Consider the following 27,050-nt stretch of genomic DNA (forward strand, 5'->3'; position numbering starts at 1 on the left):
TTTTTTTGAAATTTAAAGAAAAAATTTATTGAAGATCTGAAAAACAATTCCTAAAAGATTGACTTTTCCAGAAAACTAGCTACACAATGCATTGCGTCTATCATGTTAAAACGTGCATTAGACACAAATACAAAAACCATGAAACAAGCCACCATTCTTCAACAATTTGAGCAAAGATAAAATGCCTAAGTAACAACATGGATGACTTGCAAAGGATGGGCTCTTTACTTTAAGCACCATTTAAAAAAAAAAAAAAAAAAAAAGGAGCACAAATGGATGAGTGTGTTCAGTTATATACACTGAATTGAACCTTTGGCACTAGGAATCAGAGCATTTTGTCATATAGCATTAACACGTATTATAAAAGTGCGTAGTGTCAAAGGAATAGAACCACCAGCATTCAAAAGCAGCTTTGTCAACTAGGCAATAAAACACTCTACAGCATATCCCTCTGTTGTCCATCATTGAAAACACTGGCAGCAAATTTGAAATGAAAAAAAAAAGAAAAGAAAAGAAAAAAGGAGCTATTACCCCTTTTATTTTCTCTGTTTAAAAATCAAACAGAAAACAAACATCAATTGTTATACACTAACATCTTCAAAGCACATCGTTTGTACAAGAGATAGACTAAGAACAAAAATGTGTTTACGGAGATCCAAACATAAGTGAGTGAGAGTGCCTCTCACACAGCTTTCCGATGGTACTCAGGAGGAGCCACTTCGTAATCGCTGGCACTAAACAAAGTTGCAGAATTCTTTGCCAGGTACCTAAAAATAAAATACTCATTACAAAAAATTTTTAAAGTCATTAGCTTAATCCAAATCTCTTCCTATATATTATATACATAAGCCACAGAAAACACTTCCCTAAAATACATTAAACTAGACATTCTCTCACAATAAAACCACACATAATGACAATTCAGGTAAATAAGGTTCTATAATAAACAACACTATGCATATACAAAAGAATGAACTCTGGAATTACTCCCCTATTTCTAAACAGCAAAGAACAGTTATGTCTTCAGAATACCAACCTGGGAGTTTGAACTATCTTTAAGAAACAATTAACCTATTACATGACAGCATTACCCTAAAAGAACATCTAGATATTTTCTTTAGAAAAAAATCGTATCAGCCGGGAGTAGTGGCTCATGCCCATAATCCCAGCACTTTGTGAGGCCAAGGCAGGCCGATCACCTGAGGTTGTGAGTTCAAGACCAGCCTGACCAACGTGGAGAATCCCCGTCTCTACTAAAGACACAAAATTAGCACATGGTGGCGCATGCCTGTAATCCCAGCTACTTGGGAGGCTGAGGCAGGAGAATTGCTTGAACCTGGAGGCACAGGTTGTGGTGAGCTGAGATCACGCCATTGTAGTCCAGCATGGACAAGCGCAAATCTCCATCTCCAAAAAAGAAAAAAAAAAAAAAGAAAAAAAAGTCATATCAGGCCAAGAGTGGGTGCTTACCCCTGTAATCACAGCACTTTGGGGGGCCGAGGCAGAAAAATTTGAGGCCAGGAGTTCAAGACCAGACTGGCCAACATGGCAAAACCCCCTCTCTACTAAAAATACAAACATTAGTCAGGCATAGTGGTATACACCTCTAATCCCAGCTACTTGGGAGGCTGAGGCACGAGAATCGCTTGAACCCAGGAGGTGGAGGTTGCAATGAGCCGTGATTGCCATCACTGCACTCCAGCCTGGGCAACAGAGCAAGACTCCATCTCTAAATGAATAAACTTTTTTTAAAAAAAAAATCATTATATAAAAGAGAAGGTGAAATGTCAAGTAGTACAGCACATTCCATAAAGAAGGTATTTATCATTAGTAAAGCAAAAACAGTAAATTTTGCCTCGATTCTCAAGTCCACGTTGCAGTTTTAAATTTACTGTAAAACGACTGTAATGAGAAAATTCATATACAGAAATATACAAAGTAGAAACTGAAAACTCCCACCCTTCCTCCCAACACTACTCCCAAGAAATAATCCAGTATTAACTAAGATCCACATTGGAAAGCCAGATCTTATGCAAAGATTAAAATAATGTTTCTCTACAAGTAAGAATTATACCATACTCCTCTACCACAACTTGGCTGTCCTACAAATGAAAACACAGACATCTTTATCAGTATGTTTAGAATGACCTCATCCTTTTAATTAAGTTCTTGTTTCAAATTCTTCACTATTATAAAAATGCCCTCCAAAAACTAGTAGAAACCAGGATTGCCCTTTTCTCCATTTCTTCAAACATTTAAACCTTAGCCAATCTGACAAGTGCTACTTTGCTGACAGTTTATACTTCTATCATTATTTTTGACATATTTTTAATGGTCCTTTGTGCTGCTATGGCTGTAAACTTCCTGTCCTACTTTTCACTGGTTTGTTCATTTCTTACCGAAGAACTCTGTGTGTATTAAAGGTACCAGCCATTTATCATAAATGGAACACTACAGAACTATGAAAATATTACATTTGTCCTCTCATTATCTTAACAATTTTAAACTTCGATTCATCTTGAATTTTGGTACACATGTGATGTTTGGTACATGACATCACACAAAGTGTGGCTTTGTTTTCTTCCAAACTGTCAGCTGTCTTATCACCATCTACCAGATTCCACTGCTTTCCCCTACTGCACCAATATGCCATCCATATACCGTCTGTCATTTCTAAGACTCCACTATATTTGCACTTACTTATACTGCTCCATTACGGTCTATCTATGCCTGTACCAATACAATGTTTAATGTTTTAGCATCTATACTGCCAATCCCTCCCATTACACACTAATTTTCAAATTCATGTTTATAATTTCAAGCACAGACTTACTTTAGGAAATCATGAAGATAATTGAGTAATAAAGCAAGGCTCTTCTCATCCAGAGGTGTATAGGCCAACATTGCTCCAATTCGTACTGTTTAAACAAGAGAATTTATCCAAAATTACATCCAAGGCAGGAGCACTACAACCATGTATTTTAATTATGTGAGCAAACACCACCAATTCCTTTAAAATACATGATTTTAGGCCAAGCGTGGTGACTCACGCCTGTAATCCCAGCACTTTGGGAGGCCAAGGTAGGCAGATCACTTGAGGTCAGGAATTCGAGACCACCCTGGCCAACGTGGTGAAACCCCATCACTACTGAAAATACAAAAATTAGCACAGGTGTGGTGGTTCACGCCTGTAATCCCAGCTACTTGGGAGTCTGAGGCAGGAGAATTGCTTGAACCCAGGAGGCGCGGAGGTTGCAGTGAGCAGATCGCACCACTGCACTCTAGCCTGGGCAACAGAGTGAGACTCTGTCTCAAAAAAAAATTATAATAAAATAAAAATAAATAAAGTAAAATACATGATTTTTGAAACCCTTGCTCCCAAAGAGATTTTGCTATTTAACATTCTAGACAAAAGTTCAAATTAAAATGGAGTCATGTTTTGGAAAGTGAATTACTTTACCTCTTACTCATTTAGGGAAAACCCCTCCAAAAAGTAAAATCCATTATTTTCCACATGGAATATTACCAAATAATCTGAGGAGATGTGGCGCTCCATACACCTGGGACATGGGTGCATCGGGATGATCTGCAAGAATTTCGGCATACTGTGGTCTCTCAAATTTGTAGAGTAGCTGGGTGCCCAACATTACGTTGAAGTATTCTTTTATCCCTGCCACAACTTCATTAACCGCATACTCCCTGATAAATGAACAAAAATATTCCAAAACTGGTCAATGAAAAGAACTGAGATACAGAATAATTCAACCAATTTAAAGAATTAAAAACTGAGCTAGTAACAATGAACCATAGCTGAGATGTTTTAAAAGGGCATATGAAAGCAGGGTTTGACAAACTAAAGCAATTAAGATGATTCTTACATTTTCAGATGGTTAAATTTTAAATGGTTATACAAAATAGCTACATGATAGCTTAAATTTTGCCTAAAAATATTTACTATCTGGCCCTTTAAGAAAAAGTCAGCCAGCCAATTCCAGTGTCAAAGCAGTGAAATTCTATTTTGCTAGTTTCTGGTGGTACTGGTTCGGAGTCAGTACAAGTTTCGGATGACTTATTTAGAAACTTTTTCAAATGTCTTTGAGTGTATCTGAAAAATGTATATTCTTACTTATTATCTGTGTTTCCACGAGATTTCTTGTAATTTGCATAATCCTCAAGAATGGAATCCACATTCTTCTTGGCAGGAAGATAAAAGAGCTATGAAGACAAAAACATGCATAAATATACGCACTCTCTTTTTTAAAGAAAAATTATACCAGGCAAGTTTTTATACAAAGATCAGGTAACAGTAACAGTATTTCAAATTAGGAGGCATTCAGCACTTAAAACATGGATAATGTAGCTGAGAAACTAAAAATTTAATTACAGACAGTTCTCAACTTAAAATGGTTTGACTTAATTTTCCAGCTCTCTGCTGGGTTTATTGGGATGTAACCCCATTGTAAGTTATGGGGCATCTATATATTTAAACAGTCAAATGTGGCTAATGAAACTCTACTGGACAGAACAGCAAAACTTTTAAAAACATCAATCTGCTAGACACACAACAGACATGAATGTGCCTTTGTAGTATTACCAAGTCATCATTTACTGTTATGCATATTATTTGCTAGACCTAGTTTAAAGCATTAAAATAATTATCTTTTCATCCTCTCATTAGCATTGTCAAATAGGAACTACTATTCCATTAAATGCAGAAACAAAAGCACAAAAAGACTAAGAAACTTGTCCAAGCTCACAAATAATAAGTGATACAGCCATGGCTTGAATCTTTGCAGTTTAGCTATAATTGCATAATCCTCCAAAGGATTCAAATCCAGAAAAACCGTACCCACACACAGACTGATATGTCTCTTAAGTCTCATAATCCTCAAGCAGTCCCTAATCATCTCCCCCCACTATCCCTAACCCTACCTATGCCATTTGTTTAAATAGCTTCGTTTGTCCAAAAAACTCTCAATTATAGAGTTCAATGACTGATAAACATGTCGCTCCATTAAACATCTTATTTCCTGCAAACTAATAATAGACTCAGGCGCTTAGTAAGATTCAGGTTCTTTTCAGGGTCATGAACACCTTGCAGGTGGTGGTGTGTGCTTTCTATGTCCTACCATCAGCAATGACAATAAGACAGTAAACACATGCTTCTTTGCCTTTACGAATTTTCAGAACAAGTTCCTGCCGTAGCAATCTCCAAAAACCAGTTATTTCCACCTTTATCATTACAAATTCATAAAATTTATATGTGAACTGTTATTCTTCTCCAAGTTATTCTTTCTGGTAGTAGTTCTAAAATGTTCAGCCTCTAAATTACAGTATTATTTTATCAGTCATGCCTTAATAATTCAAGTCAATATAACACTTTCCTTTAAAAACTTTTTTTGCTAGCAGGAATGTATCATACAGCTTAACAATCTGGGTAGCTTTTCAAGTTACCTGTTTTTGCCTGGTAATTAAGTCCCAGTCATCAACAAGCCACGGTTTTAGCTCTTCAGGAATCTTTACTTTAACTTCAACTCTGTTCATGAATGTTTCCTCCTAAATAGAAATAGGAAGAGTATTAAAAACCTAACCTTTCTTGCTAAAGCTAAATACCAAACATGGAAGGGAGCTGACTTTTAGAAGCACTAGGGATAAATTCTTAAAGTAGCCAACCACACATACAGCCGTACTGTCATTTTTAAAAATCGTAAATGAAAAAGACCACACATAGTTTGCTGTTCGGAGAAAAGAATCTGACCCGAACTATAGTCTATTTAGAGCATTTTCTTGTAAAGGTAAAAATTCTTCAGTAAGGTTTCTCTTGTTCAGGAAATGAAACACACTGACTTGATATATTTTAACTTAATATTTTCTTATTTACCATTGATACCAAAACAACTATTCCAAACACAACCATCTTAAAGGTACATCTTTAACTCATAAAAATATATATCTAACACCAAAGAAATAGTCTTGTAGGTGAAGGTTACACAACAAATGATGATTAACTGGGTAGGTAAATCTAGAGCTAGAGGTGAAATAAAAATGTACAGAAACATATACTTTACCCCAAAAGAGAAAATGTTTAATTTCAAGAATTAACCATGTAAGCAAATCTTGTAGAGAATCAAAGCTCCCATGGTTATGTCATATAACTGAGACTAAAAATCCTAACATGCTACTCATAAACTCAAGAAAAACTCACATTTTCAACAGTAGGATCTACCCGGGCCCTTTTCTTCCGAGGAGGCTGAGGGGTCTCACTGGTACTGCCACCATCTCCATTTCCAGGTGCTGTAAATGTTGGGGGGGAGGAGTCTCATTTTAGCTAATTTAACAAATTCTATAAGGAAAATAGTCCTCTTGACACATTCTCCCTTTTCATTATATTATTTCTCCATTACACAGCTGTTACCTGAATCTAAGTTAAAGAATCATATTCCCATCAAAAATACAACTTTCACGAAGAGCTCTACCAAACATTTAGTATAGGATTTAGTATCATCACCTTCCATTTATTTATAAATGTTATCTTCTCAGTGGGAGTAATTAAGACTAAAGCAGATGAAAATAAATGCTCACGAGTTTCTCCTTGGTAAAAAAAAGGTCTCTACCACCATGTACCTATTTTATAACACTGCTGTGAAACACCTATTTGAAATAATCAATAAATATAAGCCTACTCCAAAATTTCATAGCTTTCAAAATAGTCTAACTAAAAATGTCAATGTTATAAAGGTAACATAAATTAACGTTAAGAAAGTTAATATTCTTACTTTTCTGTTTGTTCTTTTTTGTTTTCCTAAAAGGAGAGAAAAAGAAGAAAAATAATTATTTCCAGTAAAACTGCCTTTGTTTCAACTCCCTTTATCAGGGTTAAGTTCACAGAGAAATACTAACTTGGATAAAAGATCAGGTGGTAAATCGTGTCCTACTCAGACACAAGGATTTTTATTAACAATTGGTTAAATTCCCATCTCTCTCCACATAATAGAAAAAAGTAAACCAAGCCAGGCGCAGTGGCACATGCCTGTAATCCCAGCATTTTGGGAAGTGAAGGGGGGTGGATCTCTTGAGCTCAAAATTTGAGACAAGCCTGGGCAACATAGCAAATCTTCTTCTCCATAAAAAATACAAAAATTAACTGGGCATAGTGGCAAGCGCCTATAGTCCCAGCTACTTGTGAAGCTGAGGTGAGAGGATCACGTGAGCCCAGGAGGCCAAGGCTGCAGTGAGCCGAGATTGCACCACTGCACTCCAGTCTTGGTGACAGAGTTTCAAAGACAAAAAAACAGAAAAGCAAACCAAGAACACTTTAGTAAACAACTTCGTTCTTCCAAGGTTATATTAACATGTGTTATAGTATACACTACATTATTAGACCCACCAAAAAAGTGTCAAAGGTTAGAATTTTTTTCCAATTATTTCTGTTCCCCAAAATATTAATTTTTAGATTTGTATATTTCTTTTGTTGTTGGGTTTTTTTGTTTTGTTTTGGAGACAGTCTGTTGACCAGACTGGGGTACAGTGGTGCAATCACGACTCAATGCAGCCTTGACCTTCTGGGCACCAGCAATCTTCCCGTCTCAGCCTCCCAGGTAGCTAGAATCACAGGCACACACGAACATGCTGGGTGAATTTTTCTGTTTTTATTTTTTATTTTGCAGAGATAGAGGTCTCTAGCACTATGTTGCCCAGGCTTGTATACTTCTTAAGTACCAATCTGTTATTCTATTCTCACTGGTCCAAACTTTCACTTTATTTCTTCTCTAAATTATGTTCCCTCCTGTTCAATACTACGCACTCCATAATCCCACATTTAGGACAACACTTAAGTCTCCTCATCTTGATTATCATCTCTAACAGCAACTTAACTCATGTCTACTTACATACTGCCAAATGGAAAATTGCTAGTTTTGCTTTTTTATTTTATTTATTTATTTTTTTGAGACGGAGTTTTGCTCTGTCTGTTGGGTGATCTCGGCTCACTGTAACCTCCTCCTCCCGGGTTCAAGCAATTCTCCTGCCTCAGCCTCCCAAGTAGCTGGGTTTATAGGCACCCACCACCACTCCCAGCTAATTTTTGTATTTTAATAGAGACGCGATTTCACCATGTTGGTCAGGCTGGTCTCAAACTCCTGATCTCAAGTGATTCGCCTACCTCGGCCTTCCAAAATGCTGCTATTACAGGCGTGTGCCACCATGCCTGGCCTAATTTTGCTTTTTTACATTATTATTTCTAGACCACAAGGGAAACAGTTTATAAAGCCCATGATTATGGATTACTTTCAATGGAAAGATACTATAACACCTGGATTTTTTTACTTTTCTGTAGCTTTAAATAATACTTATAAATGTTATTAATTAAATATATTCATTTAATTTAGGTCTAAAGGTTTGACAATTAAAATTAACTTATGTTTGGATATAAATACAAAAATCTGGCCAAACTGAAGTATAGGTTTTCTCTGTTAGTTTTGTAAAAATCTGTTGGACTGTATTTCTCGGACAAAGTCAACCATGAACTTTAGTCGCACATGTCAATATGTGGAGACTAAGGGAAACCAAGAGTCCTCACACTCAATCCTTTACCCACTCACTCTATAATATAAAACTAAAACACTGACAAGTGATCTCAACTCTAAAGTAAGAGATCTATAAAATATACAGGTTCAGCATCCCCAAGCCAAAATGCTCCAAAAATGCCAATTTCTGAGCCAACATGACATTCAAAGGAGATGCTCATTGGAGCATTTTGGATTTTGTATTTGGGATGTTCAACAGGTAAGTATAACGCAACCATCTCAAAATCCAAAAAAAGTCTGAAATATGAAACACTTCTGGTCCGAAACACTTCACACAAGGGATATTCAACCCATACACTTCAATAAGTCCCAGTAGTAAGAGACTGACATTCATGCTTCAAACATCTAGACTCAGGATCCTTCAAAAGACTCAGAAGCCAATGTGAAGAGGCTTCTACTGTTCAAGAATGGGAAATTTGAATTTTAAAGCTTTACTTCATATATTTACTCAGCCATTATTTTTGTAGTTGAAACTGCACAATACTGTATTCAAATGCAAATAACTTATGGGCATACTACCACTTGAATTTCTATGTAACTTGGCACAGTGATAAAGAATTAGTTATAAACTATTTGATAAAAATATCTTTTCTAAATAAAGAGAAATTGCTGCCTTTTAAGATATAATTACTATTAAATCTTAATGAAATACTACACTACAGTTTTACAAAGAACCAGATCACGAAAACATGTTACCACTTAATAAAACTATGAGCAATCCTCAAACAGTAACACACTTACTCCTTGCCAAACCAATTATCTTCTCACCAAAAGAGTAAAAAAAAAAAACAAAAAACAAAAAAAAACGGTTTCAAACATCTCCAAATGCATTAAATGCTAGATACCTTCATTAGTAACACCTTTTTTTAAGAGGCTAGAATGCAGTGGTGCAATCACAGATCACTGCAGCCCAGAACTCCTGGCCTCAAGCAATCCCTCCTCCCTCAGCCTCCCAAAGCACTGAGGATAGCAACACCTTACTTTTAAGTAGAAAAGGCAGATCAATAAGTCTGGTAAGAAATAAAATGGCCTCTTAATAAAAATTATAATCTTTGTTTTTATTATTAACAAATACTTAAGAATACTTATTAAGTTACCACTCTTGTCATCCACTTTCAGGTACATCAACTTTTTTTTTTCTTTTCTTTTTTTTTTTTTTTTTTAAGACAGGGTCTCACTCAGTTGCCAAGACTAAAGTGCAGCCTTGACCTCCTGGGCTCAAGTGATCCTCACATATTGGCTTCCTATATAGGTGGGACTACAAGCATGTGCCACCACCCCCAGGCTAATTTTTTTATTTTTCTGTAGAACCAGGGGCTCCCGATGCTGTCCAAGTTGGGCTCAAACCATCCTCCTGCCTCAGCCTCCCAAAGTAGGGGAATTACAGGTGTGAGCTACCACACCATCCTACACAAACTTTAAACATACAAAATGTATACATGCACATGACTTTCTCACTCTAGGCTTCTTATCAGATGTTCTAAAATCTAGAGTTAACAAGAAGTAATGGTTTTGGGCCGGAAGCAGTGGCTCACGCCTGTAATCCCAGCATTTTGGGAGGCCGAGGCAGGTGGATCACCTGAGGTCAGGAGGTCAGCCTGACCAACATGGTGAAACCCCATCTCTACTAAAAATACAAAAATCAGCCAGACGTGGTCGCGCATGCCTATAATCCCAGCTACTTGAGAGGCTGAGGCAGGAGAATCACTTGAACCCGGAGGCAGAGGTTGCAGTGAGCACAGATCACACACCACTGCACTCCAGCCTGGGCAACAAGAGGGAAACTCTGTCTCAAAAAAAGCAAAGGTTTTCTTGGGGGTGAAGACGGGAAGGGCAGTTATTTGAAACCTTAACTTCTCACAAATTCTTACCATGGGTTTCACTAAAGTGGGGGTTAATTGGTATGTATTTTTAGCACTTGCCAGCACTTGCTTTTTACGTTTGAAAAGGCTTGCCAAAAATTATCTCAAAACTTATAACCACTAATACTTTCTTTGTAAGAGAAAACATTACACACGCATATATTTATACACACAAGTTAAAGGGAGAGGGAATCTGCTGAGGAAAATTAAGCAATATGTATTTTAAACTACTTTAATGACCTGATACCTGAGGAATGGGATTCTTACTGGTTCCGACAATGTTCCAAAAGTTTCAATTTTCAACACAGTCTAACACACAATGAGTATAAAATATTATCTTCACATATAGTATGCAAAATCAAAACAAAGAGCTTCTTACACTTCAACATTTTTCTGTTGCAGACCAGATGTCTTCTTTCCTGGGGCAGCCCCTCTCATCTTCCCCTCTGCATACTGCTCCCTTCAAAAATAATTTCAGTAATGTCAACATAAAATGAGCATTTACATGAAAAAAAAAAAATTATGTCAGCCTGATTCCATTAGGAATTTATATTCAAATTCTGGCACCAAGTTTTTAACAAGTTGGACAGGGATATTTCCAAAAAATCAAACAAAATACTCAACAAACAGAAAAAGGCTCAATTAAAATCAATGTAATAAAAAGTGACTGTAATAGTTCTCATAGCACTGAAAATTCCATTTGCTTTGGAATTCACTAATCCCAATGTTTTATCTGTTCTTTTTTTTTTTTTTTTGGAGACAGTTTCACTGTTACCAGGCTAGAATGCAGTGGTGTGATCTCCGCTCACTGCAAGCCCCGCCTCCCGGGTTCACACCATTCTCCTGCCTCAGCCTCCCAAACAGCTGGAACTACAGGCGGCTGCCACCATGCCCAGCTAATTTTTTGTATTTTTAGTAGAGACAGGGTTTCACCGTGTTAGCCACAATGGTCTTGATCTCCTGACCTCATAATCCACCTGCCTTGGCCTCCCAGAGTGCTGGGATTACAGGCATGAGCCACCGCGCCCGGCCATCATTTTAATTTTTTAAATATACATTTCAACTTTGAAATTACCCTATAGATCAGTCTTACAGGGTCCCTTTTCCTGTGCTTTCAGAGATGAAAAACAGAATAGGCAATGCCTCGTTTGCTTTCTTGTTTCCCCACCAAATTTGTCTTCCAGAGCCCCAAAAATAAGAAAGATGTTTACCAATGAGTTCACACCTATAGCAATTTCCAAAAACATTCTGCTGTTTTCTACCTAGATCTAAGGATAAGCTTAAGTAATGGCAGGTATGCTACTTCCTTTACCTAGAAATGGCCTGATTACTTGAAGTCAAAGCTGTAACACAGCAGCTGAGAGGTACCAGAAATTATTTTATAGGCAGGGTAGCCAACATGATCTCCATTGTTCATTCCATGCCCAAAAATTAATCTACAGGCATTTCTCCTTAATATTCAGTTCACAAAACAAACTTACTGATTGGCTTTTTGAAGTTCTCGCTGTTTCTGCAAATTGGTGTCCACGTATTTGAGTACTCTGCTCTCTGGAACCCACTCATCCCAACTGAAAAAGAGGAAAGTTAAAATTTAACTCAAAAATACTCTGTTCTCCAACTTATTTTCTGAGACCCAAGAGGCAAGACTGGATTTCTCTGAAATAATTTGATGAACTAGCACTACAAATGTAGTCTCAACTAAAATGAAAATCTAAAGGAAGTCTGTTCTGTAAAAAGGAAAACTTTTTATTTTCAAAAAGCAGCATTCCAAATCTAAGCTGCCGGAGTCCAAAAGCAGATTATTCAAATCATTTTTAGAAATGGCTTAAGAGTTTGGCACTTAATGTAACATTCACTAAGTGACTAGCCTTATGTTATCTTAAAGACTTTAATTGTCAAAAATAAAGCACAGGAGTCAAAAACTCAGTTATTTTTAAAAATTAAAACCAGCTGTATGTAATGACAAAGTTCCACATAGCTTTTTGTGTTTTCATTTCATTATGAAATGAGAACAACCGTACTTATCTCAAAAAATTGTTATGAGAATACATGTAAAACACCTGCGAATCCCTGACACAAACAACACTAAAAATATGTCAGAAACATATAAGGAAGTCTACAATACTCAAACACCAACTAGACTGGAACCTAGTCAAGTATGTAAAGTATTAAAATGATTCGACACCATTCTTCACCTTCATTCAGTCACAAATGCACACACACTAACTTTCAAGGCTGATCAGAAAGCTGGCTTTCTAAATATTAGAAGGCAGAACCAACTCTCTTAAAAATGTTAAGGCATTCTGGCACTTCAAAAAGCTTGTTCAAAACACAATTTCTGATTATGTGTTTTTTCACCAAAAATGGCAAACAAAACTGTTATTTCTTAGGGAATGCTAAATTTTTTTGAGCAGTTAATCTTTTCTCCTGCTGATGGAGCTCCTTTAGTGACACAATTAGGTGTACTCTCAAGGTACCCAATTAAAAAAAAATTTAAGACTTTCTTTTGTTTAATGATTTCCCACCTCTGACCTCATATAATACAGCCAAAAGGAAAATAATAAAAAGCAATCCTGAACATGATTTCCTAGAGAAAATTTCAAAACATGCATTTACCTAGAGGTCAGGAGGGGGTGGAGTACTGAGGGAGCTCCTTCAGGAACAGGAAAAAGGGCTACAATATCCTCACGTGTCTTCAATGATTTTTCAGAGCGCCTGGGCCTCACAGCACTTCTGATACAGACAGCATAGTACAAAGTAATCTCAGTGACCAGGTGCAGAATTTGGCTTTAGCTTTATTAAGATTCATTTACAAATGGAATATTTAAGTGTCTGTGTCAACAAATTCCAATGAGGTTTGAAAATTTAGAAATCTCAATCATCTAGTATGTTTTTGAAAAAAGATTAACTGAAGTTTAAGAAAATTCCAATTTGGGGATTAAGGTTTTGTTGTATGAATTTTAAAAAGTACCCCACACAAGCCATTTTCAAAATGAGATTTTTGAGATATTTATGTGTGTGTGTGTGTGTGTGTGTGTGTATATGTTTTTTTTTGAGACGGAATTGCACTCTTGTTGCCCAGGCAGGAGTGCAACGGTGCGATCTTGGCTCACCACAACCTCCACCTCCCTGGGTTTAAGCGATTCTCCTGCCTTAGCCTCCTGAGTAGCTGGGATTATGGGCATGCACCACCACACCTGGTTAATTTTGTATTTTTAGTAGAGACGGGGTTTCTCCATGTTGGTCAGGCTTGTCTCAAACTCCCAACCTCAGGTGATCCGCCCACCTCAGCTTCCCAAAGTGCTAGGATTACAGGCGTGAGCCACCGTGCCTGGTCATGTATTTATATCTATTCCAATTCTCTCTAAATCAAAGGGAGTTAGCCAATTTTCACTTACAAGTTTCCATTTTAGAATGTTATAAACCCTTTCCCACTGATATAAAATGTATTTAAATAAGCAACTTGCTTTAAACACAAAGTTACTGTTAGAGTTTGCTTTATAGGTAAAGAGCTGACAATCCTTGCTGAACCAAAGAAAAATGAAGTGGACATCTTTTGCTCTAAGGAACATCACTACTAGGATAATAACTGAAAGCCAAACACTCAGAAATTTTTACATATAAGTCAACCATAAAAGAATTTCAGAATGTTTTCTTTTTTGTTAATACAAAGTCTCACTCCAGGCTGGAGTGCAGTGGCATGATCTCGGCTCACTGCAACCTCCACCTCCTGAATTCAAGCGATTCTCCTGTCTCAGCCTCCCAAGTAGCTGGGACTAAAGGTGCGCGCCACCACACCTAGCTAATTTTTGTATTCTTAGTAGAGATGGAGTTTCACCATGTTGGCCAGGCTGGTCTTGAACTCCTGACCTCGTGATCCACCTGCCTAGGTCTCCCAAAGTGCTGGGATTACAGGCCTGAGCCATTCTGACCGGCAAGAATTTTTTTTTTTTTTTGAGACAAGTCTTACTCTGTCACCCAGGCTGGAGTGCAGTGGCACGATCTCAGTTCACTGCAACCTCTGCCTCCCAGGTTCAAGTGGTTCTCCTGCCTCAGCCTCCCGAGCAGCTGGGATTACAGGCATGAGCCACCACACCTGGCTAATTTTTGTACTTTTGGTAGAGACAGGGTTTCACCATGGTGGCCAGGCTGGTCTTGAACTCCTGACCTTGTGATCCGCCCACCTTGGCCTCCCAAAGTGCTGGGATTACAGGCGTGAGCCACCACACCCGGCCCAAATTTCAGAATTTTCTAAAGGTCATTTGTGAGTGCAATTCCCAAAGTTACAATGATCCATGGTAATAACTGAAGGCCACTCAGAAAATTTTATATATAGGTGAAGCATAAAAGAATTTCGTAATTTTCTTTTCTTTTTCTTTTTTTTTTTTTTTGAGACAGAGTCTGATTGTGTTGCCCAGGCTGATCTCGAACTCCTGACCTCAGATGATCTGCCCACCTTGGCCTCCCCAAGTGCTGGGATTACAGGCGTGAATCATCGCACCCATCTAGAATTTCGTAGTTTTCTAACGGTAACGTGACTACTTCCCAGAGTCAATGATCCATGGGCAGTACTTACACAGACTAAATACACAACACGTTAGGTATTTGAATAACTCCTCCTCCTTTCAAAATGAATTTAAAGGTTTCTTTGAAGACTTCCTAAAGCTAAGATCATTCTTTCAATATTGCATATATTTATCTACACGCCAAGTCAACCAAAGACATTTCTGATATATTCCTCAATACATCTACAAAGATAGTAACAAATCTAATATTTGATGCCATTTCTTCTTAACTTTCCCCAACAGTAATTAATATGTGTCAAATTAGTTGAGAACAAAAAAATCTACACAAACCTATCATTTCTTTGAGTTACTGGACTACAATACACCAAAGAGGAAAATTTTTCGAAGCAGTAAAATCAGAAAATACAAAGCATTTGGTATTTTCACAATTTGTGACAAGCTACAAATGCCGCTTAAAATCCAGTCTTTGCGCTGTACACATCTATGTGTGCAATTTTATACAGGGTATCTATTGTATGTGAAAAAGAACTAAGCACAAAAGCTGTATTCACAGTTACTAAGGTAAAATTCTAAAATAATTTTTTAAGGTTTTTAAAAATATCTTCTTTATTCTATTCCTTTTTCATAGTTTCCTTTACTTCGTTTCTTATGTGTTCAATCTTTTTTTTTTTCCTGAGTCTCGCTCTGCAGCCTAGGCTGGAATACAGTGGTGCGATCTCAGCTCAATGCAATCTCCACCTCCCGGGTTCAAGTGATTCTCCTGCCTCAATCTCCTAACAGCTGAGACTACAGGCATGTGTCACCACACCTGACTAATTTTTTTTATTTTTATTTTTTTTATTTTTTTTGAGACGGAGTCTCGCTGTGTCTCCCAGGCTGGAGTGCAGTGGCCTGATCTCGGCTCACTGCAAGCTCCGCCTCCCGGGTTCACGCCATTCTCCCGCCTCAGCCTCCCAAGTAGCTGAGACTACAGGCGCCCGCCACCCTCACGCCCGGCTAGTTTTTTGTATTTTTAGTAGAGACGGGGTTTCACCATGTTAGCCAGGATAGTCTCGATCTCCTGACCTCGTGATCCACCCGCCTTGGCCTCCCAAAGTGCTGAGATTAGAGGCGTGAGCCACCACACCCAGCCTCAAACACTTCTTTATAATTTTTATTTGCTTAATTATAAGAGGGGTGTCTAGCTATGTTGCCCAGGCTGGCCTCAAACTCCTGGGCTCAACCTCAGCCTCCCAAGAAGCTAAAACTATAGGTACCACCATACTGGCTCTAAAACAATTGCTTTAAAATGCAGGAGGTGGAGGAGAGTAAGCCTAACCCATAAATTTGCTTTGTATTTTTCTCTTATATCCTTTATGGTCTTTCCCACTCATAGTATGCATAAAATTATTATCTTTCCTGTAGAGAAATGAGATTCTCCTAACACTCTCAACTTTATCTGGATATTGTCAGAATATTAACACATAAAATGTAAGTCTAATAGAGATTGAAATGCAGTTTTAGCAAGGCACTGTTTAGTAATAAAAAGCTATGAGATACACTACGAGTCACTATTTTCCTGTTTCCTAGATATTAGAATCCATTTAGTACTAAAAGCACAGTTTACTTTCACCAAGACAGTTTTCTCCATTATTTTCCCAACTTCTCAATATTTATAATACAAGTCCATGAGGCTGGAGTTACCTATCATTATTAGATATTACCTATCATTATTAGAAATAGATGTTATTGTTTCTTTTTAAAGGAGTCCAGGTCTTGCTCTGTTACTCAGGCTAGAGTGCAGTGGCACATCATAGTTCACTGCAGCCTCAAACTCCTGGGCTCAAATAATCCCCCTGCCTCAGCCTTCCAAGTAGCTGAGGCTACAGGTGCGCACCACCACATCTCACTGATTATTAGAAATACTTTAATTATCATTAACTGGGGAAAAAACCCACAAGTTGTCAGGATGCACTTCTATGCATTTCAGATTTCTACCTTTCCACATTTATATTAATGGAAGTGAAATGTCTAATAAATTCTCAGCTGAAAACATCTGATACGTGAAAACAACTTCCTAACAAAGAAATAAAATTAACTGGGTTGGTCACCTAGATAGAGTACTATATGAAACAAGACCAAAGTCACAGGGCCAGTGAACTTCACAGGGGAAAAAAAAAAAAAAAAAAAAAAACTCCTTCCATAGTAACAGAATACTTATCAAATCAGATGGCACTGCTCCCATGGTAAACCAGGTACCAGAGCCTGAGTCAGGTGACACAAAGCCTTAAGTTACTAGAGGGCAATTTCGCAAGAACAATACTAAATAGCAATGGCAGTGCTATCTTTGAAGGACAAAGCATCATTAATAAAATGTAAAACCTCCCACAGTAAAAATTACAAGTCTTTTAATTACAATCACCAAATAGGAGACTTGGGTAAATTTTTAGACAGGGTTATTTGTGAGGCCCAAGGAGAAAAGTCTCATCACTGAAAAAGAGCTCCACTGGATGGACATTCTAGAATGTGTTCAATCTATACCCACTGTCCATTCCTGGAAATAGATCAGTAACATTGGTGCTTTACATACACACACACACACACACACACACACACACACACACACACACAAAGGCCGGGCACAGTGACTCACACCTGTAATCCCAGCACTTTGGGAGGATCACCTGAGGTCAGGAGTTCAAGACCAGCCTGGCCAATGTGGTGAAACTCCATCTCTACTAAAAACACAAAAAATTAGCTGGGCGTGGTGGCGGCTGCCTGTAATCCCAGCTACTCAGGAGGCTGAGGCAGGAGAATCGCTTGGAACCCAGGAGGCGGAGGTTGCAGTGAGCCAAGCTCACGCCATTGCACTCCAGCCCAGGCAAAAAAAGTGAAATTCCATCTCCAAAATAAAAAAAAAGGCTTAACTCTTAGGGGTGAGAAATTAAGACTCTATAATTGAATTTCTGTGTTAAATCATGCTAAAAAGTGGGTCACATTAAGTCATTTTCTGTCAACACTAAATCATGTTTCCGAAGTTCAGAAAATGAGTTGGTAAATTCTGTCTTTATTTCTCAATGAAGCAACCTTTATCCTTTCCCCTTTTCTAGACAGAAAACCCAACTGGTTTTCAGCACAGCTGCTTGAAATAACATATATAATCAATGTTTGTGGTAAGGCCAAAAAATTCAGGCCATCCTAAAAACGTACCAAAACCGGGAAAAAAAAAAAAAAAACAGAAACAAAACAGAAAAATGTGATTGCCACATTCAACCAGAATAATTGGTTGACTATATGACTATTAGGTATTACACTAGCACATAATAAATACTCCCAAGAACCAAGTATATTTAAATTAAAATGGCTCAGTACCCTAATTTCCAATAGTTTTGTCACACTACAAATGATTCACCCTTGCTTCAATATGTATTATATTACATTAAAACTGCAGAAGAATTGAAAAGCATACGCTTGTTAAGCCAGTCCGTGACACAAGCTATCTTGTTAATTATAAATAAAATTGTAAGATCTAATACTCACTTTTTATTCCAACCACTGTAATGTATAAAGTATTTCACTTGTTTGTCCTTTATGGCAACCTTTACACACTGAAATTCAAAAAAAAATAATAATTCACTTAGAAATTTTTTAAAGAGACACTACCTTTTCAAATCATCCTTCAAAGACACTCTACACAAGCTTTATGGTGGCCTAAACAAAAGGACTAAGAGAACACTATTTAAGCTTGCAGAATACTCAAGTTACAAAACTGCAGATTAGTCACAAAAGGTCCAACAAAGCTGAGAACCACAAGCATAAAAGCTCACCCTAAATCTTTAATCAATGGATTAGAAAAGCCATCCAAGGACAGCTAAAGAAAGCTATGCTTGTGTTTTCTCAGTCTAATTAGCCAGGAGCTATATTTATTTCAAAAGCAAATTCCTCTAAAACAAAGTCTTTAAACTATATTATAAAAGAACTTCATTGGCTTATGAAAGGCAGTAAACGGACCTGTTTGAGAAAAATTAAACAACTTGTAAAGCAATGAATTAAAAATATTTCACATTTTTCTTAAAAGCAGGCAGACAAAAGGAATTATTAGAAGCAAGTCATTAACTGTGACAAGTGATGACTAACTGGATTTGGATTTAAAAGTCTTTAAGAGAAAACCAAAATAACCACAACAGTTTAATTTGTTTTGATAGCTTCAATTCAAAAATTGTTTACCAGAGTGTCAGCTGCCAGGAGAAACCTCAGCCAGTTTAGTAGAGTTTGCCAAACGTTGATACACAAAAAACAACATTCGGGATAAAAATGATTAACAGGACACACAATTTTTTTTTTTTGGTAGAGAGTCTTGCTATCTTGCCCAGACTGATCTCAAAACTCCTGGCCTCAAGAGATCCTCCTGCCTTGGCTCCCCAAAGCCCTAGGATGACAGGCTTGTAATTTAGCACTTATAAACTGTATAAACGTTATATCATTAAGATATATGTACATATACATATACTTAGAAATTCCTGACCATCTCCATACATCCAAATTCAGCCATTTTAGGATTTTTTTTTAAGAGAGTCTCCCGTGGGGTGGTGGCTCATGCCTCTAATCCCAACACTTTGGGAGGCCAAGGCGGGTGGATCACAAGGTCAGGAGTTCAAGACCACCCTGGTCAACATATTGAAACCCCGTCTCTACTAAAACTACAAAAATTAGCTGGGTGTGGTGACTGGCCCCTGTAATCCCAGCTACTCAAGAGGTTGAGGCAGGAGCCGGGAGGCGGAGGGGCAGAGGTCGCACCACTGCACTCCAGCCTGGGCGACAGAGCAATACTGTGGGGGGGGGGGGGGGGGGGGGGGCAGGCAAGCAGGAGAGACAGTCTCGCTTGGTTGCCCAGACTGGCCTTGAACTCCTGGGCTCAAGCAATCCTCTAGCCTCAGCCTTCTGAGTAGTTGAAACTACATGCATGTGCCACCGCGTTTGGCTCTTCAGAACTTTAAAAACACATTTCTGCCGGGCGCGGTGGCTCCCGCCTGTAATCCCAGCACTTTGGGAGGCCGAGGCGGGTGGATCACAAGGTCAGGAGATCGAGACCATGGTGAAACCCCGTCTCTACTAAAAATACAAAAAATTAGCCGGGCGCAGTGGCGGGCGCCTGTAGTCCCAGCTACTCGGGAGGCTGAGGCAGGAGAATGGCGTGAACCCGGGAGGCGGAGCTTGCAGTGAGCCGAGATTGCGCCACTGCACTCCAGCCTGGGCGACAGAGCAACACTCCGTCTCAAAAAAACAAAAAAAAAACAAAAAAAAACACATTTCTGTGTATTTAGAGCACAGGAAAAAAAAAAGTAGTGAAAATGGCTAATATTTAGTCAGAATTGTCTGACACTTTATAATTAAGGCTATTTTCAGACACATATAGCATAAAACTATTCAAGAATTTACGCAGAAATTGCATAAATTAAACATACTGTTTTGTACTTTACGGGTTCATTTTTAGAGCTACAACTGTTTAAGGTATAGTCAAGTCTTAAATATTTTTACTAAAAAAGTTATCAGAAACAAAATACTGTAACTTTTTTTGACTTTGGAATGCATTCTCCTGCTTACCTTCAGCTAAATGTAAAATCAGTTTTTAAAACTTGAGCACACTCTGATACAAAAGAAGCCTCCCAGGATTCAAATTTTGCCAGACAAACCAACAATCAAAAGTTAAATGTATTTATTTTTAATATTAGCTTTTACTTTTAACCTAATATAATTAGCTCAATGCTTACTCAGCATATATTTACTTTTAAAACTAACTTGAGCAATGTTTTCTCACCAAGTCATTAACCATAAAATGCTATTTTTTCCCACAACCCATCTTCCCCTTCTAACACTCCCCTCAAATGCTACTTCCAGATCGGTAAGAAAAGTGGAAGACAGTAGCAATGTTTTAATTTATTTGAGCCACTAAAGCAAAACAATAAAAATCCCAGAAAAATGAAGAAATTTATTAACTACGAACCTAAAACAGGCAACTCTCTTACTGAGGCAACAACAAAACACTGCACTTGTATAGTAAACGGTCAAATCTAACCAGTAGTTTTGGCCAACTTCTCAACAGAAAACAAGTTTCATACCTTTGCTTCATAAAGAAGAGGCCCATGAAAGCACAGCACTCGCTCACCTGTAAAGGGAGAAAAAGTACTGGATTAATTGTAATTTCTTCTCATCTATAAGATGATTCACATCTTAGAGAGTCATCACACTATTATTAGGGTATTCCTAGCCAAATTAGGAAAAGCCGGGACAGCTATACAGAGTACCACTTTGGCTCAAACTTCAACCACACCCTACAACAAAAACACCGTTGGTATCCGATGGTAAAAACAAAAACAATTTATTAGCAGGTCAATCTACTTAAATAATTAAATCATCTATCACCTGTCAAGCACATAGGTAGAATCTCCTGCAACGCTGTCAAGGTTGGTTGGTTTTAACTGTACATCTGAAAATACAGTTATTTAAAGATTTCCTCATCTGGTTTTCTAAGTTGAGGACCTTTATTCTCCACTTGTATATCTGCTTCCAACCCTTTTACTCAGTAAAATATCCTACACATTAAAATATCAATACACATCAGAGATTGGCTGGATTAAGGGGTCTCACTATGTTCATTCCTCAAATGTGGAATGATGTTCTAAGTGCTAAGCTGCTTCAATGAACAAAGAAATGAGACAATAAAGCCTAACCTTTGGAACTTAACAGTCTATGTTGAGCCTACTCGCAAGACTAAACAAAATGTCAGGACCTGGAAGTCTTGGAAGCAATTCTACGCAGTACCTCAGATTACATTTGACTACAGCTGAAAGATTTTGCACACATTTTCAGTCCACTTGGTTTCAACAGACCCACGGACAACTGAAATATCCAACAATGTCAGCTCTTTTTTAGCTCTAAAATTAACAGAGCAGGCATGACAAGGTGGCTCACGCCTATAATCCCAGTACTTAGGGAAGCCGAGGTGGGTGGATCACCTGAGGTCAGGAGTTTGAGACCAGCCTGGCCAAGAGGAGAAACCCTATCTCTTCTAAAAGTACAAAAAATTAGCCAGGCATGGTGGTGTGTGCCTATAATCCCAGCTACTCAGGAGGCTGAGGCACAAGAATCGCTTGAACCCAGGAGGTGGAGGTTGCAGTGAGCTAAGATCGTGCCACTGCACTTCAGCCTGGGTGAGAATGAGACTCCATCTCTTATATACATATATACACACACACACATATACACATATATACAAACACATATATACACACACACGTATATATACACACATACACACACACACACATACACACACACACACATATATCACCCGGACATGGGAGTGCACACCTCTAGTCCCAGCTACTCGAGAGGCTGAGACAGAAGAATTGCTTGAACCCAGGAGCTGGAGGTTGCAGTGAGCAGAGATCACACCACTGCACTCCAGCCCGGATGACAGAGCAAGACTCTGCCTCAAAAAAAATTAAAATTTAAAAAATATTTTTAAACTATGTATTTTCAAGCCTCACCAGAGACCCATATTACAAGAATCTCCCAGAGCACGACCTATTAACTTTATTTAATTCTTGTAAGTGGTTCACTCTATAAAGAATCACTGCTAGAGGCTGCTGGACCTACGCAAAGCATTTCTGCATTAAAGTGGAGATTGGAAAACAGGGAGATCAAAGACTTCTCCAACAGCCCAGGAACAAGAACTAAAATGGTTAAACCATACTGCTAGTAACAGCGCCAAAGATCAGATCAGATCTGTGTTTCCTAATTTCACTCTCCAGGTACATTTTAAAGGCACTCTGAAAATGGCCTACCATTTTTTCCCCCTTCGCTGCTGCTGCCGGAAAAAAGTGCACTGAAACGGAGGCCCTCTGACCTCCATTCTAGCTAGAGGCCCTAGTATTCTGTTGAAAAAATACACAGCGCTGAGGAGTATGACCCAGGACAGCAAATGCTCCATCTCAAAAACAAAACAAAACAAAACAAACAAAAAAAACCATTTCCAACGGAAAACCAAGTCCACTGCAAAGAAGTCACTATGCCTTAAGAATTGCTTATAGAACATTCAAATAAAAAAACTTTTTTACAAGTTTACAAGAATCATTAAAAACACTATTTCTCGGCCGGGCGCAGCGGCTCGCACCTGTAATCCCATAACTTTGGAAGTCCGAGGTGGGCTGATGACGAGGTCAGGAGATTGAGACCATCCTGGCCAACATGGTGAAACACTGTCTCTACTAAAAAGCTGGGTGCGGTGTCGCGTGCCTGTAATCCCAGCTATTCAGAAGGCTGAGATAGGAGAATCGCTTGAACCCAGGAGGCGGAGGCTGCAGTGACCCAAGATCCGCGCCACTGCATTCCAGCCTGGGCAACAGAGCAAGACTGTCTCAAAAAGAAAACAAAAACAAAAACACACACAAAAAAACACTATTTCTCACCACTCTTTTTTCTACCATTACATTACTCTGGAGTGTTTCAAGACGATTCTGTTAGCATTCATAAAATATTCCTTTTCCCTTGCAAGATATTCTCTGATCATCTTATAAATAAATTTTTTTTTTTGAGATGGAGTCTCGCTGTGGCCCAGGCTGGAGTGCGATGGCACGACATCGGCCTACTGCCACCCCCGCCTCTTGGGTTCAAGCGATTCTCCTGCCTCAGCCTCCCGAGTAGCTGGGATTACAGGCGCCTGTCACCACGCCCTGCTAATTTTTGTATTTTTAGTAGAGACTGGGTTTCACCAGGTTGGCCAGGCTTGGTCCCGAACTCCTGACCTCAGTCTCCCAAAGTGCTGGGATTAGAGGCGTGAGTCACCGCGCCCGGCCCACTAAAATCATTTTTAAAAGGTGGTTATACAATTCCATTTTAAACACAAGTAGAAAATACATCTGGAAAATAATGTTAAGTACAGAATATCTCACACAGCTTTCAAAACCATACTTGGGGATACCTTGGTTCCTACCTTTCTCCAATTACACCACTTAAAACAGCACAAGGGGGCCGGGCGCGGTGGCTCAAGCCTGTAATCTCAGCACTTTGGGAGGCCGAGACGGGCGGATCACGAGGTCAGGAGATCGACACCATCCTGGCTAACACGGTGAAACCCCGTCTCTACTAAAAAATACAAAAAAACTAGCCGGGCGAGGTGGCGGGCGCCTGTAGTCCCAGCTACTCCGAAGGCTGAGGCAGGAGAATGGCGTAAACCCGGGAGGCGGAGCTTGCAGTGAGCTGAGATCCGGCCACTGCACTCCAGCCTGGGCGACAGAGCGAGACTCCGTCTCAAAAAAAACAAAAAAACAAACAAACAAAAAAAAACGGCACAAGGAATTCTCTGCTGCTATTCCCCTCTTAACTAGCAACCCTCTAGAACTAAAGCGCTTCCTTAAATAGCCAACCTTAGGCTGTTCCTACAGAAGCGATTAACTTTTTGTGCCTTGACAGTCTGATACAGCCTACGAGCCGAATGGTTTCATAAATACATAAAACACACAGTAGTACAAAGGCAACCAACTGTACCGAAACACCAAAACATTTTAAATGTCACGTTCTATGACATTACAGGACAAAGACTTGGCTGCTCATCCAGCAACTACCCTAATTTTGAAGAAACGAGAATGATTGATAACTGAAAACATCTTCCACAACTGTAATGCTGAGATATAAAAATACACTGAAAATACTAATGCGGCGTTTTTTTTCGGGGTTTGGGGAGAGGAATTACACTGTTAACTGAAATACTAAACTTGGATACACAGAAAAAACACATCTTCCTCATTCAATTTCACGGACCCTCTGAATGCACTGACTAAGAATATCTGCTCTAAAACGTCTAGTAAAATAATGAATCCATAGGAGGTAGAGTCACAGATTCTCAAGGTGGGAGAAGGGTATTAAAAGTCACACGGCTGAGCGCGATAGCTCACGCCCGTAATCCTCCCACTTTGGGAGGCCGAGGCGGGTGGATCGCTTGAGCCCAAGACTTCAAGACCAGCCTGGGCATCATGAAACTCCGTCCCTACCAAAAATACAAAAAAAAAAAAAAAAACAAAAACCAAAACCCACAAAGAAAGAAAAAACCCCTAAAAACAAAACAGAACAAAACTCAGCCGGGCGTGACGGCGCGCGTCAGTGATCCGAGCTACTTGGGAGGCTCGCTTTAGCCCGGGGGGCAGAGGTGAGCCGAGTACCAAAACTGCCCTCCAGCCTAGGTGACAGAGTGAGACATCGTCTCAAAAATATAAACAAAAAAGTCACTCGTTAACAAAATACCCCTAAAACTCCCTTAAATATCCCATAAGATTACAATACGCAGTACTACGGTTTAAGATTTATGTCTCTAAAAGGAATTTTAATGCAAGTCTAAAAATCCCTAGAACAAAAATAGTACGCATGGAAACACCGTATTTACGGTAACTAGCATAAATTTCCATAGCAATGAAAACGAATATTAGAGTGTTCCTCCTTTTCAACAGGATTTTACTTCCTTTTTAGCTATTAGACCTCCACCTTATTATACATAAATTGAAGCGTTGTGAAAATTTAAAGAGCTGCCTTCCACTGGCAGTCTAACCCTGGCCAAAACTCATGCCAATCGAAAACCAATTAATAAAAATAAACTCAACTTTCAAGTCACTGTTAAACACTGCAACTAATCAAACAATTACTGCATTTAAAAAATGACGTCGAGACAATGGGACTTACAAATGCAAACGGCGTTAACACTGCATTCAGATCATTTTTAGTTACTTTTTACGAGCAACTGCAAAGCGAGAGCGCACTAACATTACCATAGGATCTTGGCACTGCGCCTGAGAGCAGAGTGAGGCCTCCAGGCAACACAAAGCGGAGGAAAACGCTCATCCCACTGATCCTTTTTTTTTTTTTTTCTGTCCCCACCCACCACTCTGAGGTAAGCGAAGGGTCCCGGCAACCTTGCGGTCTTCGTGGAAGGGGGCGCTGCATCTGCCCTGAAGCTGCGCCTGCATACGGGGCAGAGACGCCAGCGGCCATGATGAAGCCGCCATGTTGCAACGGCCATTTTACAACGCAGTTCTCCCGCCCCGTGGCGCCAAACCCACCCCCATCTGCAGCTCCGAGTCTCCACCGAACGCGACCACCCCGGGGCTCCAGGGAGCACCTAACCGCCTGTCGTGGCTGCCCAAGCGGCCGGGCGCGCTGCAGGACAGCCAGAAACCACCACCGCCCCTCCCCCCGCCGCCACATCACTTCCCCTAACCGCCGCCATGGCGCCTTGGTCGCCTCCCTACAATAGGCTGCTCTCTGCGCGCCCTCTTCCTCAGAACAATAACAAACACTTGACGAGGGTGTGCCACGCGCCAAACGCTCCCTCTCCCACTCTAACGCCTGCGTAGCACTTTCACTTCACAAAGCGCTCACAATGACGCATCGGAATAGCCATCCGCAATGCGCTTTCCCCGCACAAAGCACTATCCGCCGCCTTCTCAGGGTGCACCCCGAGCCACCCCCGGCCCTCAAACCTCAACCACCTCGAGCCCGCCTCCACCTCCTGCGCCGTTAGGTGCCTTTTTCCCAAAGGCGCACACTCACCCTCCTGGAATTTAGGCTTCGGGTCCTGCTTCGGCGCCATTTATAAGTGATTCGCCGCCTCCTCCTTCTCCCACCACCCCCGACTACCGCCCCCTACTCTCTACCCCACCCAACTCCGCGTCAGACGCGCCGTCAGGCACTGCCAGCTCTACATCCTGGGCCGGATTTGCCAGCGCCCGCAGACCTCACAGCAGCGCGACCCGCGCAGCCGCTGCTCCAGCCAACGACAACCCGCCGCGCCCGCGCCCCTGCGCCCGCGCCGCCCCGGGGCACGCCGGGACTGGTAGTTTCTAGTTGGTGGAGGCGCAGCTGGGTGGGGGAGGGGCCGGCTACCCTACCCCACTCCTCCCCACCCCCCCGCCACTCCCCATCCCCCGGGCTGCTGCGGGTTGGTAAAGCGGGGATTTGATTACGTGGGAGGTTAAAGCAGAGCGGGCAATGGGGGAGAGTGGGGGCGGTGAACCACCAGCGATGAAAGAATGGGAAAAACCCAGTTG

At 39.9% G+C, this 27,050-nt stretch overlaps 1 protein-coding gene across 3 annotated transcripts; it reads right to left on the reverse strand.

Moving 5' to 3' along the window:
* On the reverse strand, positions 1–26,835 carry MORF4L1 (mortality factor 4 like 1). Of its 3 annotated transcripts, XM_009210738.2 has the most exons (13): positions 26,554–26,830; positions 21,072–21,118; positions 18,493–18,560; positions 13,064–13,180; positions 11,929–12,015; positions 10,827–10,907; positions 6,777–6,802; positions 6,206–6,294; positions 5,455–5,556; positions 4,127–4,215; positions 3,527–3,699; positions 2,834–2,918; positions 1–767 (listed from the first exon to the last, which is right to left on the reverse strand). In XM_009210738.2, the coding sequence occupies exons 1-13, from the start codon at positions 26,591–26,593 to the stop codon at positions 683–685; spliced, it is 1,089 nt and encodes a 362-aa protein (XP_009209002.1). In that variant the 5' UTR covers positions 26,594–26,830; the 3' UTR covers positions 1–682. The 3 variants fall into 3 exon arrangements, with proteins under 3 accessions (XP_009209002.1, XP_003901327.1, XP_031524300.1); XM_003901278.3 differs by lacking the exon at positions 13,064–13,180 and having other exon boundaries at positions 26,554–26,835; XM_031668440.1 differs by lacking the exons at positions 13,064–13,180; positions 18,493–18,560 and having other exon boundaries at positions 26,554–26,662.
* Between the last annotated feature and the right edge of the window lie 215 nt (positions 26,836–27,050).

Source organism: Papio anubis, chromosome 7, assembly GCF_008728515.1.
Source record: "Papio anubis isolate 15944 chromosome 7, Panubis1.0, whole genome shotgun sequence".
Lineage (NCBI taxonomy): Eukaryota > Metazoa > Chordata > Mammalia > Primates > Cercopithecidae > Papio > Papio anubis.

Bases quoted from the DNA above. Each gene is read 5' to 3' on its own strand.
- MORF4L1 (XM_009210738.2), bottom strand. From the start codon at position 26,593: ATGGCGCCGAAGCAGGACCCGAAGCCTAAATTCCAGGAGG. The intron at 21,119-26,553 runs GTGAGTGTGCGC...CTCCCTTTACAG, and splicing joins GAAGCCTAAATTCCAGGAGG to GTGAGCGAGTGCTGTGCTTT. The intron at 10,908-11,928 runs GTAAGTTTGTTT...TTATTTTTGAAG, and splicing joins GAACTTCAAAAAGCCAATCA to GGAGCAGTATGCAGAGGGGA.